Here is a 21,612-nt window from a genome sequence, read left to right as displayed (position 1 = left end):
AGTATACTTGCAGATTCAAACTAGGTTTTTACTAAATTTACTAAATTACTTCTCATGGTTTCATAGTACCTACAAACTATACTGAATTTGGTAAGAACAAAATAAATTGGGTTTCAAAGTAAACAGTATAACAAGGATTCATTTATGATCTTCCCCACTCCCCAAAGAGCCTAAGGATTACCACCTCCAATCCACTATACTCAGAATGGGAGTAAAACAAAGCTTCACAATGGTGGTGTGTTATTTCTGAGGTTACTATAAAGCTCAAGGTGGTGGATCTCAGTGAACTACTTCCCTCAATTGCTTTATTAAAACTGACAGTTTTTGAAAGATTTTTATTAATAAGTCGATGTAAAACTACCCTTCCTGGAACCCTCCTACATAGTTGGTGAGAATGTAAATTGGTACAATCACTATGGAGATTCCTTAAAAACCTAAAAACAGCTACCATATGAACCTGCAATCCCACTCCTGAGCATATAACTGCCGAAAACTAATCGGAAAGGATACATGTGCCCCAATGTTCACAGCACTATTTACAACAGCCAAGACATGGAAGCAACCTCATGTCCATTGAATGGTTAAAGATGTGTACACACACACACACACACACGCACGCACGCACACACACACACGATGGATTATTTACTCAGCCATAAAAAAGAATGAAATAATGCCTGTAGCAACATGGATGGATCTAGAGATTATCATACGAAGTGAAGTCAGTCACAGAGAGACAAATATCATGTGATGTCACTCGTGGAATCTAACTTTAAAAAACCAATGAACTTATTTACAAAACGGATTTATAGATACTGAATTGAAAACAAACAATGGTTACTAAGGGGCAACGTGGATGGGGAGGAGGTGTTCCTCAATCATGTCCAACTCTGCAACCCCACGGACTGCAGCCTGCCAGGCTCCTCTGCCCAAGGGATTTCCCAGGCAAGAAGAATGGATTGGGTTGCCATTCCCTTCTCCAGGGGATCTTCCTGACCCAGGGATTGAACCTAGGCCTCCTGCATTGCAGGCAGATTCTTTACCATCTAAGCCAGTGGTGGGGGGCATAAATCAGAAGCTGGGATGAATACACACACTACTGTGTCTGTGTATATAGATCATCTGTCTGTACATAAAACAGACAACCAACAAGGACCTACAGTATAGCACAGGAAACTCAATATTCTGTGATACTCTATATGAGAAAAGGATCTTGAATGAATGAATCACTTTGCTATTCATCTGAAACTAACACAGCATTGTAATACAACTATTCCAACAAAATTAAAACTACCCTTTATACATTTCCACATCTTTAGTACATATGAAAGTCAATTTAACATTTAATTTTTGTAATTACCTATATACCACAAAATTTATTAATTTATATATATATTAATATTATATATATAAAGAAAAGATAACGTCTCCAACCAGTCGTTTCTGAGAAATGTAGTTTACATAAAGTAGGCAAAAGGATATCATTAGAAATCAATTGTAATACCAAAAAGAAGTCGATATATCAAGTATTTTCGTATTTTTACAATTTAAAATGTTTATAAGTATAAAAACTATAACTCTTTAAAAAAAACTAACTCCATCACTCTGTTCCTTATGAAATGATATAGTCTTAATTCCTAAAACATGAATATATTTAACATCATGGAACTTGTTAGACAACAGTTCTTAAACATTCATTAAGAATCATACCTTCTTTGTTTTAGGGTACTTTGTTGGACATTTATTAAGTACTGGAACTTCATTTTCAGTAATTATTTCTGTTAGTGCAGTTTCAGTTTCTGGTTCTATTGCAAGTACAGTATTTTCCACATCGTTTTGTTGTGAGGTAACTTCGATGTCAGGAGAAGACGGTTGGATATCCGAACACATACTGACAGTCCTGTGTCTCCGACGCTGCTGTCCAATGTGAGTCCTGCTCCGAGAAAAACTTTTTCTCTGTTTAGTTCTATTTACTTTGGCTGGGGTTGGCTTGCTAGCAGTTTCTTCTTTTGCTTGTTCCTAATTCAAAATACAAAAGAATGGAACTTTGAATACCATGTTTATATGAAATCTAATGGTATCAATCTGCTTCAAAAGCTAACTTCCTCAAATTTCTTTATGAATTCTGTAAATTGACATAAAATTTTCCTTACTCAAAAACGAAGCAAGTCTCATATCTGAAGTCTAAGTTCTCAAAGGATTTGAAAAATGCTGTTGAAAGGCTAATATCACATCAGAAATTCTTTAGAGATATAATTGTTTGTGAAGATTTTATTAGAAAGTAGTCAAGTATGAAAATAAAAGTAGACCTGAAAAGTAATACCTGAATAACTTCAGCATCACTGACAGTCTGTGCATCTTTACATTCAGTTTTAACTTCAGTTTTGGCTGTGCTGATTCTTTCCAAAGCTTGTTCTCTTCTCTTTTCTCTTTTCTCAAGTCTGGCGAAAGCTTGCAGAATTGCTTCCATTTTCCTTTCTTCTCTTGTCTGTGAAATTTAAATTTTAAGAGACATAATAAATATTGCTCTGAAGAAGATTCAAAATCCAAATGTTCATAGCAAATTAAAAAGAAAATTCTATGATGATGTTAGCAAAACACTTCAACTGATGGTAAATACGGGATAAAAAAAAAATTAATGTTCATTTCTGAGAATTCCAAACATCTTGGTAAACCCTGTCATTACAAATGTATTTCATAAAGATAAAAATTCCTAAGGTAATATGTTGAGAGAGTTAAATTCATATAAATGTAAGAAGTGAATATATAGATATGTCATAGCAGGATATTGTGGGGTGAAGACTGAGGTTAAAATCATGACTCTATCCATGACCCCAGGCAACATAACAACCCTGGGTGGGTAACAACTGAATTGTTAATGAGTTCATATATAAAGTCTCTATGAAGTTTTCCAACCTTACTTGAAAAATGGTAGGCATTCCATAAGTGCTATTTATTATTTCTATTTCGGTTCTCTTGTCTTCCATTATAATTCCTAGAAGGCATTCCTCTACCTTCTACTCTTCCCAAGGCAGACTGGGGAACAGCACAAACTCCTTGAGCATCAGTTCTCTTTGGAGAGAGAACATTAAAAGCAAGACCCAGAGCCTTGGCCAGTGGGCCTGGTAACTGCTTCCAGTTTCAACCAGAAACAAAAAGCAGGTCCATCAACTGCCCAGTTCTCCAAATGAAGAAAACCAGGTCCTGAGGTTTAGATCCATTTGTCTGTCTTCCTTTGTCATCGTTGATATGGGAAAGATCAGTAACTCAAGATCTGGCTGCAGGATCATCTCAACACTGGAGCTTTAGAGTTTGAGTAATTAGCAGAGATTGAAGCATCAAAACACCTACACTAAGGAAACTATTAACTCTTTCCTGTATTTTTTTTCCTTTGTTATACTTGATAAGGGAAATATATAAACAAAACCCCTCTGAGAACTTTCTAGTTAGTTAAGGGCTTCTCTGGTGGCTCAGATGGTAAAACCAACTACCATACTGCAAATGTGTTGGTCTTATAAATGTGTTATCCTCACCCTCTTTTACAGATAAGGAAACTGAGATCCAAAGAGGTAAGATTACTTGTTCATGGACAGATATCTGAATCTTTAGCTTTCTTGGTCTGGGATGGTTAATAAGACACTAAAATAAAGAACACAGGCGAAAGATTGTCTTTTTACTGGAAGTTTTAAAGCTGCATTCTTCAGCTAATTCATGTCTCTCTAGTCTTATAACTCACTTTACTCAACTGCCATTCATCTGTGGCTCTCTATAAAAATCCTTTCTCCATATATTAGGACTTTTCTAAAACCCTAAAGTTTAGAAGTCTGGAGTAACTGAAAAATGTGATTTTCATAATTGCTTCCCCTGTTGAATGGGAATGGGTAGAAATAGATGGGGTTCATTATTGTGCTTATAAATTTAAAAATAAATCTGAGATAAGTATACTTTTCCAAAAGAAACAGACTAGTCTTAGCAAGAATCATTTTATATGTAACACAATTTACCCATGAGCCAGGCACCCAAAAAAGGTATTTTCTAATCCACAATTATTCAAGGTTTTCTAAGATAAATACGAATTTATGCAAAAAGAATTCTCTTTGACATTATCCATTATTCACTTGTTTTAGAGTAAGAGTCAGAGATAAAATTATTTGGTGTAAAGACAAAATTCATTCATTTAAAAATTGAACAAATATAACTGACAGTAAAGCAAAATCCATTATTTAAAGATGACTCAATCTTTTTAAGCTAGTCAGGATTTTAAAAATAATCAGTCCTACATTGCTGAAGAAACCAAAAGTGAAAATGAAAGTGAAGTCGCTCAGTCGTGTCCGACTCTTTGCGACCCCATGGACTATAGCCCACCAGGCTCCTCCGTCTATGGGATTCTCTAGGCAAGAGTACTGGAGTGGGTTGCCATTTCCAAAGCCCATGTATATTAAGTGAATCTCTAAAAGGCAGAACCATAATTGTTATCCAAGTTTCCTGGCTTCCGATTGGCTCTTCTTTCCAATTACCAACCACTGACATATTACATAGAAAGCGTAACTCTTCTACAGTTACTTCAACTATTAACTGAAAGCACTAAACAGGTATCCTAATAGCTTTAACCTAGCTTCGTTTTAAAAACACACATTAGAAAATGTTAACATACTTTTGATTATGTGAAAAAAATTAGTTACTAATCTACTTTTAAACTCCACGTCATTCAGCTTGTATATTCAAGAATTTAATACATTCTTTGACAACACACACAACTGCGTATACAGTATCTAATGACTGAAAATTTACCATCCACTTTATAGATCTAACTGAAAAATAAGGTTTTATATGTTGCTTGAGATAATTATAGCTGATTGTGCAGGGGACTAGAAATTAGGAGTCTTAATTAGCCCCAGCAGACTGTCCATAGACCCTAACATCAGGGCTTGCTTGATGTAGTTTAGGTGATACTTGTCATGTCAGTCTACCACTAGGATGTGGTTGTTAAATTATCCACACTCTTTCCAAGCCAGTGACTGCTGAGACCTCAAAAAGTCATTTTTATTCTCTGTGAGCTTGGCAATTGTTAGACCCTGATACAGAATCAGAATCAGACAGGGATGAATTGACACAGTGTTATTGCTGGAGGGTTAGGTGCTAAAGTAAACTATGAGAGATCTCTGATGAGATCTACAGATGGCTTTTATGACTTATTTCTCAGTTTGTGCTTTACAGTAATGCATAAAGAGTAGTTTTTGTCAGCAGAAAACTTTGTAAGAAAGTGCTTAATAATATCCCGTTATAGGATTTTAATCATATAAAGGATGGGTTCAGGGAGAATTTTTATTCCAACTTAGTGCTTCACTAAGTGTAAACACTTAAGTGTTTACTTCAGTGTAAACACACTGGAGGACATGTAATTTGGAATCACGTAACTTTGTATTTGGAAGAGATTACAGATATCTTCTTGTCTAAGCCCCCTATTCAACAAATGGTGAATGAAAGCCTAAAGTCCATATAGTTCAAGAATTACATAAATAAAGAACATGAATTAAAGTTGTCAATATCACAGTGAAAATATAAACTGAGTAAAGCGTTAAAATTCACTATAATTAGAGACATTTGGTAATTTGAAGCAGAGTGGAAATAAGTTTATGCCCTGCAGATGCCTTACAGTAGCTTTGGAAGGAAATCTGCTAGTAGGATGTAAGAATTAAGAAGGATACAGAAAATGAAGACATTTAGGTACTTGTGATGTACTTTCTTTTTTTACCTTGCCACCAAGTAGGAAGTAGCTCTTTAAAACAACAAAGTTACCTTTTAAAGGAAAGGGAAATGGCAGGGCCAACGAGCCTAATTACTCTATTACAATCTTGAAATAGAGAAATGGAAAGACTTCTTACTCAACTAGGGGCTTCTCTGGTGGCTCAGACAGTAAAAGAATCTGCCTGCAATGCAGGAGACCCGGGTTTGATCCCTGTGCTGGGCAGATCCTCGGGAGAAACGAATGGCTACCCACACCAATATTCTTGCCTGGAGGATTCCATGGTGAGAGGAGTGTGGCAGGCTACAGTCCACGGGATTGCAAAGAGTTGGACACAACTGAATGACTAACACTTTCATACTTTATTCAAATAACTTCCCTTATCCTTCCAAAAAGGAGTTAAAAATGGGTAAGATTATTGCTTACCAATAAAATTGTTCCATAAGAATATCTCCATTTCTTCTCTACCACATGATTTAGTTTAACCTCATAGTGCTGTTTCTTGTTTGATGTTTTTCCTTATACCCCGTCCTCCATGAAAGCTGCTCCAGAACAGGACCCTTGCCTTCTTTGTTCACCAGTACTTTAGATGGTGCTCAGCATATAACAAACATTCAAATTTTTGTATTGTGTATACACTATATACACATTATATATACTATATTGTGTATACACTATATAAACCATGTATATCACTATTATTTGAAGGCATGTAATGAAATCTTTAAGCTATATTTTGGAAATCTTGATTTAATTAAGGCAGCTGAAGCTGAATATCCTCATTTTGTTTGAACAGAAAACCTATACAAATAAATAGGTTCCTTTTTGCTATTCAATACTATGATTAGTTACCCATTCATTACTTATATTTGAAGATATAATTCCTAAACAGTGATGAGAGAAAATAGGACCTTAGAAAATTAAAACTAGTAATCAGCATTAATGCTGTGAGGAGAGAAAAAAAGATGAACAATATATGTCGCATGACTTTTCTGGCAGATTTACCCTGCTTATATTTTACTATTATCAGAAATCCTTTTACATCTTCTAAAGTGATCTAAACCAAGTCACTTCCTGGAGGCATTAGTAAGAGCATGGATTCTACAGAGCAGTTTTCTCTAGAGTATATTTTTTTCTATGGAATGAAAACTTGTGGTATGACAAAGGTGTCAACACCAAAACAAATTGCAAGGATGTATTAATTAATACAAGTTTAGGAAATGCTGACAAACAGAATTTCTCAAGAGCATTTAAACACACCACGTATACTAGAAATCTCCAAGTTGGGGACAAGGTAGATTGTTTACTAAACTCAACTAGCCACAAAGCTCTTTCACAAAACATCTTAGAATTCCATGGAATACTTTTTGATGTGGAAGGTCAATATTGAGAAAACTGGAGAATCCTGCATCCTGGTAAGACCTCAAGGGCACTGCCTGGACTATAAGGAAGCTTCACTTAATTCACACTCACGGGCCTATCTATATAGCCTTCTTCAAATGGCAGCCAGGAAAATTTAGTGTTTAGCTCATTTATTGACCACCTACTTTTACAAAAGCCAGACATCTTTTATTCCCTAGAAGCTATGATTGTGACAATGAATAAAACTACAAATCCTTGCCCTTATGCAATTTATATTTTAGTGATACACAGTTAATTTTAGATTGTCCTAAATGCTTAATAGGTTCAAGAACTTTACACCTAGGTGACTATTCTTTCATACCCTTTGTTGGTCTCAAACTTCTCTCCTCCTAAGTGTGACGACCACTGGAACCACAGGCTTCCCTAGTAAAGAATCCCCCTGCAATGCAGGAGACCCTGGTTCAACACCTGGATCAGGAAGATCCGCTGGAGAAGGGATAGACTACCCACTCTAGTATTCTTGGGCTTCCCTGGTGGCTCAGCTGGTAAAGAATCCACCTGCAATGCAGGAGACCTCAGCTCAATTCCTGGGTTGGCAGAATCCCCTAGAGAAGGAAAAGGCTACCCATTCCAGTATTCTGGCCTGGAGAATTCCATTGACTGTATAGTCCATGGGGTCGCCTGCTGCTAAGTCACTTCAGTCGTGTCCGACTCTGTGCAACCCCACAGACGGCAGCCCACCAGGCTCCTCTGTCCCTGGGATTCTCCAGGCAAGAATACTGGAGTGGGTTGCCATTTCCTTCTCCAATGCATGAAAGTGAAAAGTGAAAGTGAAGTCGCTCAGTCGTGTCCGACTCTTAGCGACCCCATGGACTGCAGCCCACCAGGCTCCTCCATCCATGGGATTTTCCAGGCAAGAGTACTGGAGTGGTCACCAAGAGTCAGCAAATATTACCCAGACTATTCCCAAGGTACAGTCTTCCCATAAGGTTGTGGAAAATTATTCTGAAAACACAATGTTAGAAGATACTATATATAAAGGAGGTCCTTTTCATTTAATTATAAATGGGGCAGAAGAGGGGAAGAAAACCTTTTTAATTTAAATCTTTCCAAAGTTTTATAGTTTTTATCACCTGTTAGTTCATGAAAATAAGGTTCAGTTCAGTTGCTCAGTCGTGTCCGACTCTTTGTGACCCCATGAACCACTTCCCAATATCAAACCCCCTTCTATACACTTAACCTTTCCCAAGGTTATGGCCACCTAACCTCAACTACCAAGGAACTGGGGGAGTCCCGGTTTTAGAACCAGGTAAGTATAAGCAACCAGCTGAATTACAATTTACTGTGTTTTAACCCATTGTATTTCAGCTTAACTAGAATGACTGTAAGATTCTCCCAAGTCAGTTTCAACCCACTGACAAGTATCTTTTGCTAAAGAGAAAATGTCTAGTAACCATCTGTTCGGTTCCACACCATTTAGCCACAAGTTAGCTTTTGTAAGCAGGTAATTCTTAAATGGAGGGGAAGGGACAAACCATAATGAAGGAAAAAGGAAGCTGTTAATAAATGAATGGCTTCCTATCCTGGACATATAATGATTTGAATATTCTTCCATAAAATCTTAATCATTTAGCATTTCATATGATCTACAACCAACCAATCTTATTACCCTATATCCCTCCCCACACCTCAACTAAAAAACCAGCCTACTAATTCCAGCCAAATGTGATTTATCACATAACCACCTCCAGGCTATTTCCCCTAGAGAAATAACCCATTCAGTTCCACACAAGTGAGCCACAAACTAATCTGTACTTATTTACTAAACATCATAAGGTCCATCGTAAATTCTGCCTAGTTCATGAAATGGCCTCTGAACCCTCCAGCCGTTAAGTCACCAGTCTTGTATCTCCTTTACACTGTTGAAGGCAGAGACACTGTCTTCCACTCTTAAGCAGCAACCAAAATACATAGACATTGGTGCTATTTTTGAAGACCAAGCAACATACTAATATTAAGCAACATACTAATATTGTATGGAACTGCCATTTATGTAAGTAAAAACTATCCTCAAAAATTTCATATGGTTCAAGCTGTACTACAAAAGGATAGGCAGAAGTACATTTGAATCTGGATATTACATGGTACTTACAGAGGAGGAAAGTCTGACTCTTTTTATACCCCAATCTCATGAGGACTGGTATCTCTTATAATAAAGTCTGTCCTGTCCAGGAGAAAATTTAAATGAGATTGACCTAAGTTTCTCAGGAGTTGACCTATCTTTCTACTTACTGATGATAACCCAGCCTATGAAGTTGTTCAGTCGTGTCCGACTCTTTGTGACCCCATGGACTGTAGCCTACCAGGTTCCACCGTCCTGGCATTTTCCAGGCAAGAATACTGGAGTGGGTTGCCATTTCCTTCTCCAGGAGATCTTCCCGACCCAGGGATTGAACCTGGGTCTCCCACATTGTAGGCAGACGCTTTACCGTCTGAGCCAGCAGGGAAGTCTTCAACCTAGCCTATAACCTAGTATAAAAGACAAACACTAGACTATGAAGAAAGTGAAAGTCACTCAGTTGTGTCCTACTCTTTAGGACCCCATGGACTATACAGTACATGGAATTCTCCATGCCAGAATACTGGAGTGGGTAGCCTTTCCTTTTTCCAGGAGATCTTCCCAACCCAGGGATCAAACCCAAGTCTCTTGTATTGCAGGCGGATTCTTTCTCCACTAAGCCATAAGGGAAGCCTGAGAATACAGGAGTGGGTAGTCTATCCCTTTTCTAGCAGATCTTCCTGACCCAGGAATTGAACCAGGATCTCCTGCATTGCAGGCAGATTTTTTACCAACTGAGCTATCAGGGGAGTGCGTAGATTAATAAAGGCTGATTAGCATTTAAACTTTTCTAAGCAAAATATTTCAGAATATACTACAAATAGTAATACTTGGGGGGTCATGGCAACTGCTTATGAATTCTTAAGATGCATGCTTTTGCATTCTCATTTGAGTATAGCAAAAATTCTATAATTAAAACATCAAGGCAAATATTGAAATTACAACAAAACAACATTACAGTGACTTTGAAGGCTACAGGTTACAGAGCCAAGGATTTTAAAATAACTTTTTTCAAAAGGGAACTCTGGAAGATCCGCTAGAAAAGGGATAGGCTACCCACTCCAGTATTCTCAGGCTTCCCTTGTGGCTTAGCGGATAAAGAATCTGCCTGCAGTACAAGAGACCTGGGTTCAATCCATGGGTTGGGAAGATCCCCTGGAGAAGGGAAAGGCTACCCACTCCAGTATTCTGGGTGAAAGAATTCCATGGACTGTCATACACTGTTATGTATGACAAAAGGGAACTCTCATACACTGTTGGTGGGAATGTAAATTGGTGCAGTCACTAAGGAAAGCAGTATGGAGGTTCCTCAAAAAATTAAAACCACGATCCAGCAATTCCATTCCTCAGTATTTAAAGGAAACAAAACCACTAATTTGAAAAGATACATGTACCCCAATGTTCATAGCAGCATTATTTGTAATTGTCAAGATACAAAAGAAACCTAAGTGTCCATCAACAGATGAATGGATACAGATGCGATACAGACATATGCACGCGCATACACACATCAATGCAATACTATTCACCCATAAAAAATGAAAAGTTACCATTTATAGCAACATGAATGGACTTGGAGGATATTACGCTAAGTGAAATAAGTCAGAGGAAAACAAATACTGTTATCACTTATACGTGGAATCTAAAAAATACAACTGGTAAATATAAGAAAAAAGCAGACTCACAGATATAAAAAACAAACTAGTAGTTACCAGTGAGGAGAGAAGAGGAGGAGGTAGGGAAATATAATGATAAGGGATTGAGAGGTACAAACTGCTAGCGATAAACCATAAGGATATAATGTACAACACAGGGAATATAGCCAATGTTCTGTAACAACTATAAATGGAGTTTAACATTTAAAAATTATGAATCACTATACTGTACACCTGTAGCTTATATAACACTATACATCAACTATACTTCAATAAAAAAATTTCACACCCCTTCAAAATACCAAATTCTAAATACTGACATTTGTTTATTCCTATGAAAAACACTGATATTAAAATGAGTATGCTAAAATAGATATAAAAACATGAAGTATTCATTTGTCAATATAGCATACTAGTAGACAACATCAGGACAAAAATGGATTCCCAAGAAAGCATTTTTATCTACCTACTCAAAGTTCCATCATGTTCAATAAAAGGCATTTGTATTTTCTACTGGGATCTGAAAATGAGGATGTTATGGGTTTCCATAACTTTTGCAATACTAAAAGAAAGTATTTTTAAATCAACCCCAGAGTCATATAACAAATCTCCAGGTTTGAGTTTTTTTCCCCATTGCCCATTTCCAGCCCCTATCCCCACCCCCACCATCCCCAAGCACTGTTATATCCTTTAAAGCCATATTTTTACCAGACACATGCCTCAAACAGAAACCAGTTATAGTATAAAGTGATCTTCTAAAAGCTTCTCTCATGTACACCCATGGCAGATTCATGTCAATGTATGGCAAAACCAATACAGTATTGTAAAGTAAAATAAAAAATAAATAAATAAAATAAAAGCTTCTCCAGGATTATTACAAAGACAAAGCTATGACAACTGTGGAATGAAATAGGACAATATTGAAAATCAAGTCAAAAAAGGGCCATAGGTATTTGGAGTAGGTATAGGTAATTTATTAGATGTAAATGAATCTTAGGAAAGGGTCAAGATAATTTCTCTAGGTAGAGGTAAAACTCCTTTTTCTTTATAAGCAACCACCAATATTTTTTCTCCTGTGTTTTCCTTCTTTCTTATTCCTAACACTACCCTTGTCCTATCAGAGCAGTGCTTCTGAAACCCTGCGGCTGCGGAACAGTTTGGCACCGCTTTTGCAGTTTTGAATATCAACAATACATCAATGTTAGAGTAGTGACCATGAAGGCAACAAAACAGTTACTTTAAGCAGGCCTACAAATGACCAAAATCCAAAGATACTACCACCAAGCATAGTGACACTTGAGAGTCCATGACACACGACACGATCACTGAAACAGGAAATGAGGAAGCATATAAAAAGGGAGTGGGGGAAACCCACACTAAGATCATCAGTTGGTAAATAAAGACATTTTCAAATCTTAAGGCAAACTATATCACAATATTTTCTTAACTGGCCTAGACATTATATCAATTGCTAAATTACCATGGATTTTTAAGAAAATATCTTGTCCTAGTTTTTATACAGGTATTTGCAAATAAATAATACAAGCAGTATAAATGCCAAACTTTTTTTAATGAAAACCTCATTTTATGATAGCAGTATGAGATACAGAAATAGCAGTTGCCAGTATCTTTTTGCATAAATCATGTTAGTGCTATTATCTTTTAAACTCCATTTTTGTTTTACATTATGAAGAAAAAAGATACATTTAGTTAAATAATGAAAAACATTTTGAACAGTAATTCTGGCATTAAAATTTATTAACAGTACACTGCTTCAAAAATGTTAAACGTATTTCATAAATGTTACAAATTCTAAATTGTCTAGTGAACATACAGTAAAAATACAAAAGATTAGTGGAAGTTACTTGAATGGTAATGACAAAGCCAAAGAGAAATGCTCGGTGACACCATCCTGTTTGCTACTTTCAAAGAACAGGGTAAAGGCCCACCTAAAGGCAGCAACAAGTATTCTGGGAAGAACAATGTCACTAAATACAAGTGACAGCGTGAAGCTGCTACTGGCCTTCCAACTTACCATCTTCCTTTTCCTCTCTGCAATCTGTTCCTCAGACTCCATTTCTACCTCATTGCTGATGGGAGTTTTTTCTTCTATATCATCAATAAAATCTGGTTCCTGAAAGATGGAAAGACTGCTTTAAGAATCTACTCCTCCATCTACAAACTACAGACACTGAACAATGTATTTTAAATAACTTTCATCCTGAGCTAATTAAACATAAAAATTGTTCTTAAATTCATTTCAGAAATTTTAACTTTTCAAAATCCTGCAATCAAATAATGTTTTAAAAAATTCTAGTCAATAATATTATCTATAGAGACCACAAAGCCTTAGGTTTATGTTCTAACATGTATACTATCATGTGAATTGATCTATGTCTGACGCAGGATGCAGCATGCTTGGGGCTGGTGCATGGGGATGACCAGAAAGATGTTATGGGGAGGGAGGTGGGAGGGGTTCATGTTTGGGAATGCATGTAAGAATTAAAGATTTTAAAATTTAAAAATAAAAACTAAAAAAAAAAAAACCTAGTGCCTACAAAATACCAAGTGCTCAGTAGATATCTGTTCAATTTAAAACTTAAGGAAAAGTTATGAAAATAAGACACTGGAGATGAATAAAATCTTACTTAATCTTCACATTTAAAAGGTCTTTCCACTTGTTTAGAGGGCATATAACAAAATACTTGCTGGTGAAGCAGAACAAGCCAAACTCTTTCCCCAAATTTCTCTTACATATTTTTAAGAGAATTTCCTCTCAAAAATCTTATGTCACACTTAGAGAATGTATTTCATTATGTCCCAAATATTGGGCTTCCCATGTGGCACTAGCTATAAAGAACCTACCTCCTGCTAGCCAATGCAGGAGACCTAAGAGACAGGGGTTTGATCTCTGGGTCAGGAAGATCCCCTGGAGGAGGGGATGGCAACCCACTCCAGTATTCGTGCCTGGAAAATCCTATGGACAGAGGAGCCTGGCGGGTATAGTCCCCAGGGTCACAGAGAGTCAGACACGACTGAAGTGACTTAGCATGCACACATGTATGCATGTCCCAAATCAAAAGAAACATTATGGCTTAAGATTTTAGAGTTCTTAATCAATAAGAACATTTATTATAAACATAAGAACAGTGTCATCTGGAAAAAATGTTTAAATTACCCAGTCTTAGAAAAATCTTATATTCAATTCTACAAGGATTTCCTGTGTGAGCTGTTCCTTAATAGTTTAATAAATATTGTACGAATTCTGGCAGAATCTGTGTTTTATAAGTATACTTCATTAAATAGTAAAATGAACTTAATTTTAAGCCATTTTACATTAAAAAAAAAGTTTAAAATATCACAAATTAATTTTCTTCTGTTAATTTCTGTCATCAAGAGTCAGTAGAGGACTTCCTGGTGGTACAGTGGATAACAAACTGCCTGCCAATGTAGGGGACACAGGTTTGATCTCTAGTCTGGGAAGATTCCAGGAAGATCCCTGGTCCAGTTAGTTGCCGTGGAGCAACTAACCCCAGGTACCACAACTATTGGAGTCTGTGCTCTAGAGCCCCAGGCCACAACTACTGAGCCTATTTGCCTGGAACCAATGCTCCACAAAAAGAAAAGCCACTGCAAGGAGAAGCCCATGCACCACAATGAAGACTAGCTCCCTCCCCGTAACTAGAGAAAGCCTGTACTTATCAACAAAGACTCAGTGCAAGCAAAAATAAATACATAACTAAAATGTAAAAAAAAAACAAACCAAAAACCCAGTTAGTCCTAAAATAATAAAATTCAGTACCTGATTATTCGATACTGACAGTCTCAGTGGAGAAAGCTTTCTCTGTTTAGTTTCTGGGCTCTTCATTTTGTTCGTTGTTCCTTCACAATCCAGAGTAATATTCTGATTTTGTGTGTCTTTTTCTTTTGAAATATCCTTTTCTTTTTTGCCTTTCTTCCTTCTGGTCTCATAACCGCTATTGATGTTCTCCGTGGATTCAGAACTACGTTTCAGAACAGGGCACTCTGAATTTTCTTTGAGGCATGCACAATCCACCTTGTACTTACTGGAAAGAAAATCACTTAAATATTTATTCAAGAAATAAACTAAAATTTTCTAATCCACCTTAAGCTGTAACTCTATAAAACTCTATGCTACTACTAATTATAAGCACTCCTTTTCATTAATTTTCATCCCTGTTAACTATGACAAAATAAATTTTATTTTCTCATAAAACCAATATAATAATTAGAAGAACCAATCATAAGGATCACCAGTGATGGTTTATAGAAGGAAAAAAACAAAACAAAACTGTAAGCTAAAATAAGTCTTTTTAAGTAAAATGATACCATGGCTTATATCAAGGCCAAAAAACAAAAGTTTACTTCAGCGTGTTATAAAATATATATGCAGAAAATGATAAAATACTCTAAATCTGACTTAAATTAAAAAACTCTACGTAAATAAATACCAAACCTTAACTAGTTTGTCTTAAAGGAATGATTTCAATAACCAGAGTTCTTTAAAAAGCTACCTTGATAAAAAATTGAGCCTTCATTCCTTTTGCCCTTAAGTATTCCCTGTTTCAAATAAATGGAAGCTTGAAAAATAATTGCATTTTCTTCACAGTAGTGATAATTATTACTCCCATTTTACAGATGGTTAGTATCTTGTCCAAAGCCACACATTAAGTAGTAGCGAAGACATTCAAATACAGGTCTATCTGAGTCCAAAGATCACACTTTGAGCACTTCAGTTTTCTTAACTTTCTGCCTTCTTTATGTCTACCACCAAGATTTATTAGTCCATTTCCTGGATACAGGTTGAATGCCCAAACTGGAATTATACAATAAGAGAAGTCTCCCATCTTGCATGTTTTGAATAGTTTAATGTTTGTTCACGACTTCACTTTCACTTTTCACTTTCATGCAGGAGAAGGAAATGGCAACCCACTCCAGTGTTCTTCCCTGGAGAATCCCAGGGACGGGGAAGCCTGGTAGGCTGCCGTCTATGGGGTCGCACAGAATTGGACACAACTGAAGTGACTTAGCAGCAGCAGCACAATAAAAAATAATTTACTTTTCCAAGTTTCTAATAGTCCTGCTCATTTCAACACTGGTTCAGTTCAGTCGCTCAGTCGTGTCTGACTCTTTGCGACCCCATGGACTGCAGCACACCAGGCCTCCCTGTCCATCACCAACTCCCCGAGTTTACTCAAACTCATGCCCATCAAGTCAGTGATGCCATCCAATCATCTTATCCTCTGCCATCCCCTTCTCCTCCTGCCTTCAAATTTTCCCAGCATCGGGGTCTTTTCCAAAGAGTCAGTTTTTCACATCAGGTGGCCAAAGTATTGGAGTTTCAGCTTCAACATCAGTCCTTCCAATGAATATTCAGGACTGATTTCCTTTAGGATGGACTGATTAGAACTCCTTGCAGTCCAAGCGTCTCAAGAGTCTTCAACACCACAGTTCAAAAGCATCAATTCTTTGGTACTACGAATTCTTTATAGTCCAACTCTCACATCCACACAGTACTACTGGAAAAACCATATCCTTGACTAGACAGACCTTTGTTGGCAAAGTAATGATCCTGCTTTTTAATATGCTGTCTAGGTTGGTCACAACCTTTCTTCCAACGAGTAAGTGCCTTTTAATTTCTGGCTGCAGTCACCATCTGCAGTGATTTTGAAGCCCAAGAAAATAAAGTCTGCCACGGTTTCCCCACCTATTTGCCATGAAGTGATGGGACCGGATGTCATGATCTTAGTTTTCTGAATGCTGAGCTTTAAGCCAACTTTTTCACTCTCCTCTTTCACTTTCATCAAGAGGCTCTTTAGTTCTTCGCTTTCTGTCATAACGGTGGTATCATCTGCATATTTGAAGTTATTGATATTTCTCCTGGCAATCTTGATTCCAGCTTGTGCTTCTTCCAGTCCAGCATTTCTCATGATGTACTCTGCATGTAAGTTAAATAAGCAGGGTGACAATATACAGCCTTGATGTACTCCTTTTCGTATCTGGAACCAGTCTGTTGTTCCATGTTCAGTTCTAACTGTTGCTTCCTGGCCTGCATACAGATTTCTCAAGAGGCAGGTCAGGTGGTCTGGTATTCCCATCTCTTTCAGAATTTTCCACAGATTATTGTGAGCCACACAGTCAAAGGCTTTGGCATAGTCAATAAAGCAGAAACTGATGTTTTTCTGGAACTCTCTTGCTTTTTCCATGATCCAGTGGATGTTGGCAACTTGATCTCTGGTTCCTCTGACTTTTCTAAAACTAGCCTGACCAATCTGGAAGTTCACGATTCACGTACTGTTGAAGTCTGCCTGGGAGAATTTTGATCATTACTTTACTAGAGTGTGAGATGAGTACAATTGTGTGGTAGTTTGAGCATTCTTTGCCATTGCCTTTCTTTGTGATTGGAATGAAAACTAACCTTTTCCAGTCCTGCTGAGTTTTCCAAATTTGCTGACATATTGAGTGCAGCACTTTCACAGCATCATCTTTCAGGATTTGAAATAGCTCCACTGGAATTCCATCACCTCCACTACCTTTGTTCATAGGGATGCTTCCTAAGGTCCACTTGTCTTCACATTCTAGCATATCTGATTCTAGGTGAGTGACCACGCTACTGTGACTATCTGGGTCATGAAGATCTTTTTTGTACGGTTCTTCTGTGTATTCTTGCCACCTCTTCTTAATATCTTTTGCTTCTGTTAGGTCCATACAATTTATGTCCTTTGTTGAGCCCATCTTTGCAGGAAATGTTCCCTTGGTATCTCTAATTTTCTTGAAGAGATCTCTAGTCTTTCCCATTCTCTTGTTCTTCTCTATTTCTTTGCAATGATCAGTGATCAACACTGGTAGAAAGATACAAATCAAACTGCCTAATTCTGTGAATCAAGGATAGAATTCAAACATTATGCCCTACCCTTCAACTCTCCAAATGGGGTATTAATAGAAACTAACTCTTTCTGGGTATTTTCTTTGTGATTTTAGGATAATAAAACTGCAAACAGTAACAGCGGCAACAGGTAATATTTATTCAGCACTTATTTTGTACCAGGAATTGTTTGAAACCTTTTACATGTGTTAACTTATTCTTCTAAACATTCCTGTAACGTGGTATTATTCTCATAATGAGGTAATGAGGCAGAGAGATGACCAAACTGGTTCAAGGTTCTATAACTAACATAAGTCACTGAGCTAGGATTTGAAACCAGAGAGTCATATTATAAAAAGCTTTTGTGTTTTTACCCACTACGGGAAACAGTCTCTCAAAGCAATGAGCAAAAAGCCATTATGCTAAATTGGGCAATTTAACCTTGGGGCGGAGTAGGGGTGGGGGAGAAAGAGCCAAAAAGGAAATACTTTGGTTATCAGGATAAATCTGACTCCAACAATCAAGTAGAGATGCACACTGAAGAAAGAGAGATTTCACTGACAGAGAACATAATGGGCATTAAAAATGTCTCCAGGTAAAACAGATACCACACAAACTTTTAAAGATACTACATGGATTAACTTCGATTTTTTAAGTTGTACAGTAAAGAAGTGCTGCAAGGAAGTAAAGCTTTGGGAATATAAACTGGTCATTCATCCTTATCTAGTAAAGACTGAGTTTGGACACATTCTACCACCAAACAATTCTACCTCTAGGTGCCTATCATGGGGAGAACATGTACAGATGCAGCATTTTTTGTAAATCTAAAAGTCCACATCAGCAGTTAAAGTAACGAACTAGAGCTACACATAACAAAAGAACTGAATCTCGTGAAAGTAATGAACGAGAAAAGGTAAATGCAAAATAATACAGACAGTAACTTACATAAATTTTTAAAACATACAAAATTACTGGTTACTATTTAGGGACATCTAAAGACATAGTAAAAACATTAAACTCACCAAATTAAAGATGGCAGTTATCTCTGGTGAAAGAGGGAATAGAAATGCAATCTGGCTGCTAAACATGAGGGCCTTCAGTGGACAGTGTTTTGTTTTCTTAATTTGGAAAGAAGGCACATGGACTTTTTGGGGGGGCGTTCACACAGCTTGCAGGATCTCCATTCCCTGAACAGGGACTGAACCCAGGCCATGGCAGTTAAAGCCAAGAATCCTAACCATGAGGTTACCAGGGAACTCCCTACATGGACCTGTGTGTTATTATTTTTTACAGTAAGCTTTTTGAAAATTTAAATTGATGTTTTAATACTCAGAATTAACTTTTCTTACCCCCTAGTGTTTCAGAACAATAGTTCTCAGAGTTTCCTTGCAGGATCTCCACAAACCCTTTCAATTTATATTGCAAAGAAAATTTGGCACAATTTTTCTTTTCTTTTGAGGGGCAAAAAGTGAAATCATCCATTTCTATTGATTAACCAAATTAATTGAATGACTAAAATTGCACACCCTACCTAAAATACAAGAAAGAAAAGGAAAAAAATTCTTACATAAACAATGTCAGTATTGCTGAATTAGGATTACAAATTATTATACTATAAGCATTACATAACAACAATAAATAAGAAAATTTAGAATTTTTATTTTTTACAATAAATAAATAAGAAAAACTTAGAAGAGTTAAGCAACTATGCTATAATGGAAGCTGATACCAAAATATTTGTTTCCAGGTATTTTAAATTGCCTAATGGTAAGTCTGCGCCAGTAGCAGACTGGTGATAGAAGCAAGGTTTGATGCTGTAAAGAGCAATATTGCATAGGAACCTGGAATGTCAGGTCCATGAAATCAAGGCAAATTGGAGGTGGTCAAACAAGAGATGGCAAGAGTGAACATCAACATTCTAGGAATCAGCGAACTAAAATGGACTGGAACGGGTGAATTTAACTCAGATGACCATTATATCAACTACTGTGGGCAGGAATCCCTCAGAAGAAATGGAGTAGCCATCATGGTCAACAAGAGTCCAACATGCAGCACTTGGATGCAATCTCAAAAACGACAGAATGATCTCTGTTCATTTCCAAGGCAAACCATTCAATATCACGGTAATCCAAGTCTATACCCTAACCAGGAATGCTGAAGAAGCTGAAGTTGAATGGTTTTATGAAGACCTACAAGACCTTTTAGAACTAACACTTTAAAAAGATGTCCTTTTCATTATAGGGGACTGGAATGCAAAAGTAGGAAGTTAAGAAACACCTGGAGTAACGGGCAAATTTGGCCTTGGAATACGGAATGAAGCAGGGCAAAGACTAATAGAGTTTTGCCAAGAAAATGAACTGGTCATAGCAAACACCCTCTTCCAACAACACAAGAGAACACTCTACACATGGACATCACCAGATGGTCAACACCAAAATCAGATTGATTATATTCTTTGTAGCCAAAGATGGAGAAGCTCTATACAGTCAGAAAAAACAAGACCGGGAGCTAACTGTGGCTCGGATCATGAACTCCTTATTGCCAAATTCAGACTTAAATTGAAGAAAGTAGGGAAAACCACTAGACCATTCAGGTATGACCTAAATCAAATCCCTTATGATTATACAGTGGAAGTGAGAAATAAATTTAAGGGCCTAGATCTGATAAGAGTGCCTGATGAATTATGGAATAAAGTTCGTGACACTGTACAGGAGACAGGGATCAAGGCCATCCCCATGGAAAAGAAATGAAAAAAAGCAAAATGGCTGTCTGGGGAGGCCTTACAAATAGCTGTGAAAAGAAGAGAGGCGAAAAGCAAAGGAGAAAAGAAAAGATATAAGCATCTGAATGCAGAGTTCCAGAGAATAGCAAGAAGAGATAAGAAAGCCTTCTTCAGCGATCAATGCAAAGAAATAGAGGAAAACAACAGAATGGGAAAAGACTGGACATCTCTTCAAGAATATTAGAGATACCAAGGGAACATTTCATGCAAAGATGGGCTCGATAAAGGACAGAAATGGTATGGACCTAACAAGAGCAGAAGATATTAAGAAGAGGTGGCAAGATACACAGAAGAACTGTACAAAAATCTTTATGACCCAGATAATCATGATGGTGTGATCACTCATCTAGAGGCAGACATCCTGGAATGTGAAGTCAAGTGGGCCTTAGAAAGCATCACTACGAACAAAGCTAGTGGAGGTGATGGAATTCCAGTGGAGCTATCTCAAATCCTGAAAGATGATGCTGTGAAAGTGCTGCACTCAATATGCCAGCAAATTTGGAAAACTCAGCAGTGGCCACAGGATTGGAAAAGGTCAGTTTTCATTCCAATCCCAAAGAAAGGCAATGCCAAAGAATGCTCAAACCACCACACAATGGCACTCATCTCACATAATAGTAAAGTAATGCCCAAAATTTCCCAAGCCAGGCTTCAGCAATACGTGAACCGTGAACTTCCTGATGTTCAAGCTGGTTTTAGAAAAGGCAGAGGAACCAGAGATCAAATTGCCAACATCCGCTGGATCATGGAAAAAGCAAGAGAGTTCCAGAAAAACATCTATTTCTGCTTTATTGACTATGCCAAAGCCTTTGACTGTGTGGATCACAATAAACTGTGGAAAATTCTGAAAGAGATGGGAATACCAGACCACCTGACCTGCCTCTTGAGAAATCTGTATGCAGGTCAGGAAGCAACAGTTAGAACTGGACATGGAACAACAGGCTGGTTCCAAATAGGAAAAGGAGTACGTCAAGGCTGTATATTGTCACCCTGCTTATTTAACTTCTATGCAGAGTACATCATGAGAAATGCTGGACTGGAAGAAACAGAAGCTGGAATCAA

At 37.2% G+C, this 21,612-nt stretch overlaps 1 protein-coding gene across 16 annotated transcripts in view; it reads right to left on the bottom strand.

The window, feature by feature from the left end:
• KMT2E (lysine methyltransferase 2E (inactive)) overlaps nucleotides 1–21,612 on the bottom strand; it is a 93,257-nt gene that overhangs the window by 10,466 nt on the left and 61,179 nt on the right. For all 16 annotated transcript variants that reach the window (XM_060414663.1, XM_042249185.1, XM_060414669.1 and 13 more), the window contains 4 exons: nucleotides 14,685–14,949; nucleotides 12,918–13,016; nucleotides 2,324–2,488; nucleotides 1,711–2,019 (listed from right to left, as the gene is read on the bottom strand). In XM_060414663.1, coding sequence (XP_060270646.1) covers nucleotides 1,711–2,019; nucleotides 2,324–2,488; nucleotides 12,918–13,016; nucleotides 14,685–14,949 — 838 coding nt within the window. The remainder of the gene's footprint in view (nucleotides 1–1,710; nucleotides 2,020–2,323; nucleotides 2,489–12,917; nucleotides 13,017–14,684; nucleotides 14,950–21,612) is intronic.

The sequence above is a fragment of the Ovis aries genome, chromosome 4, assembly GCF_016772045.2.
Source record: "Ovis aries strain OAR_USU_Benz2616 breed Rambouillet chromosome 4, ARS-UI_Ramb_v3.0, whole genome shotgun sequence".
In the NCBI taxonomy this organism is placed as follows: domain Eukaryota; kingdom Metazoa; phylum Chordata; class Mammalia; order Artiodactyla; family Bovidae; genus Ovis; species Ovis aries.
This window is presented reverse-complemented; position numbering and strand designations above follow the sequence as displayed.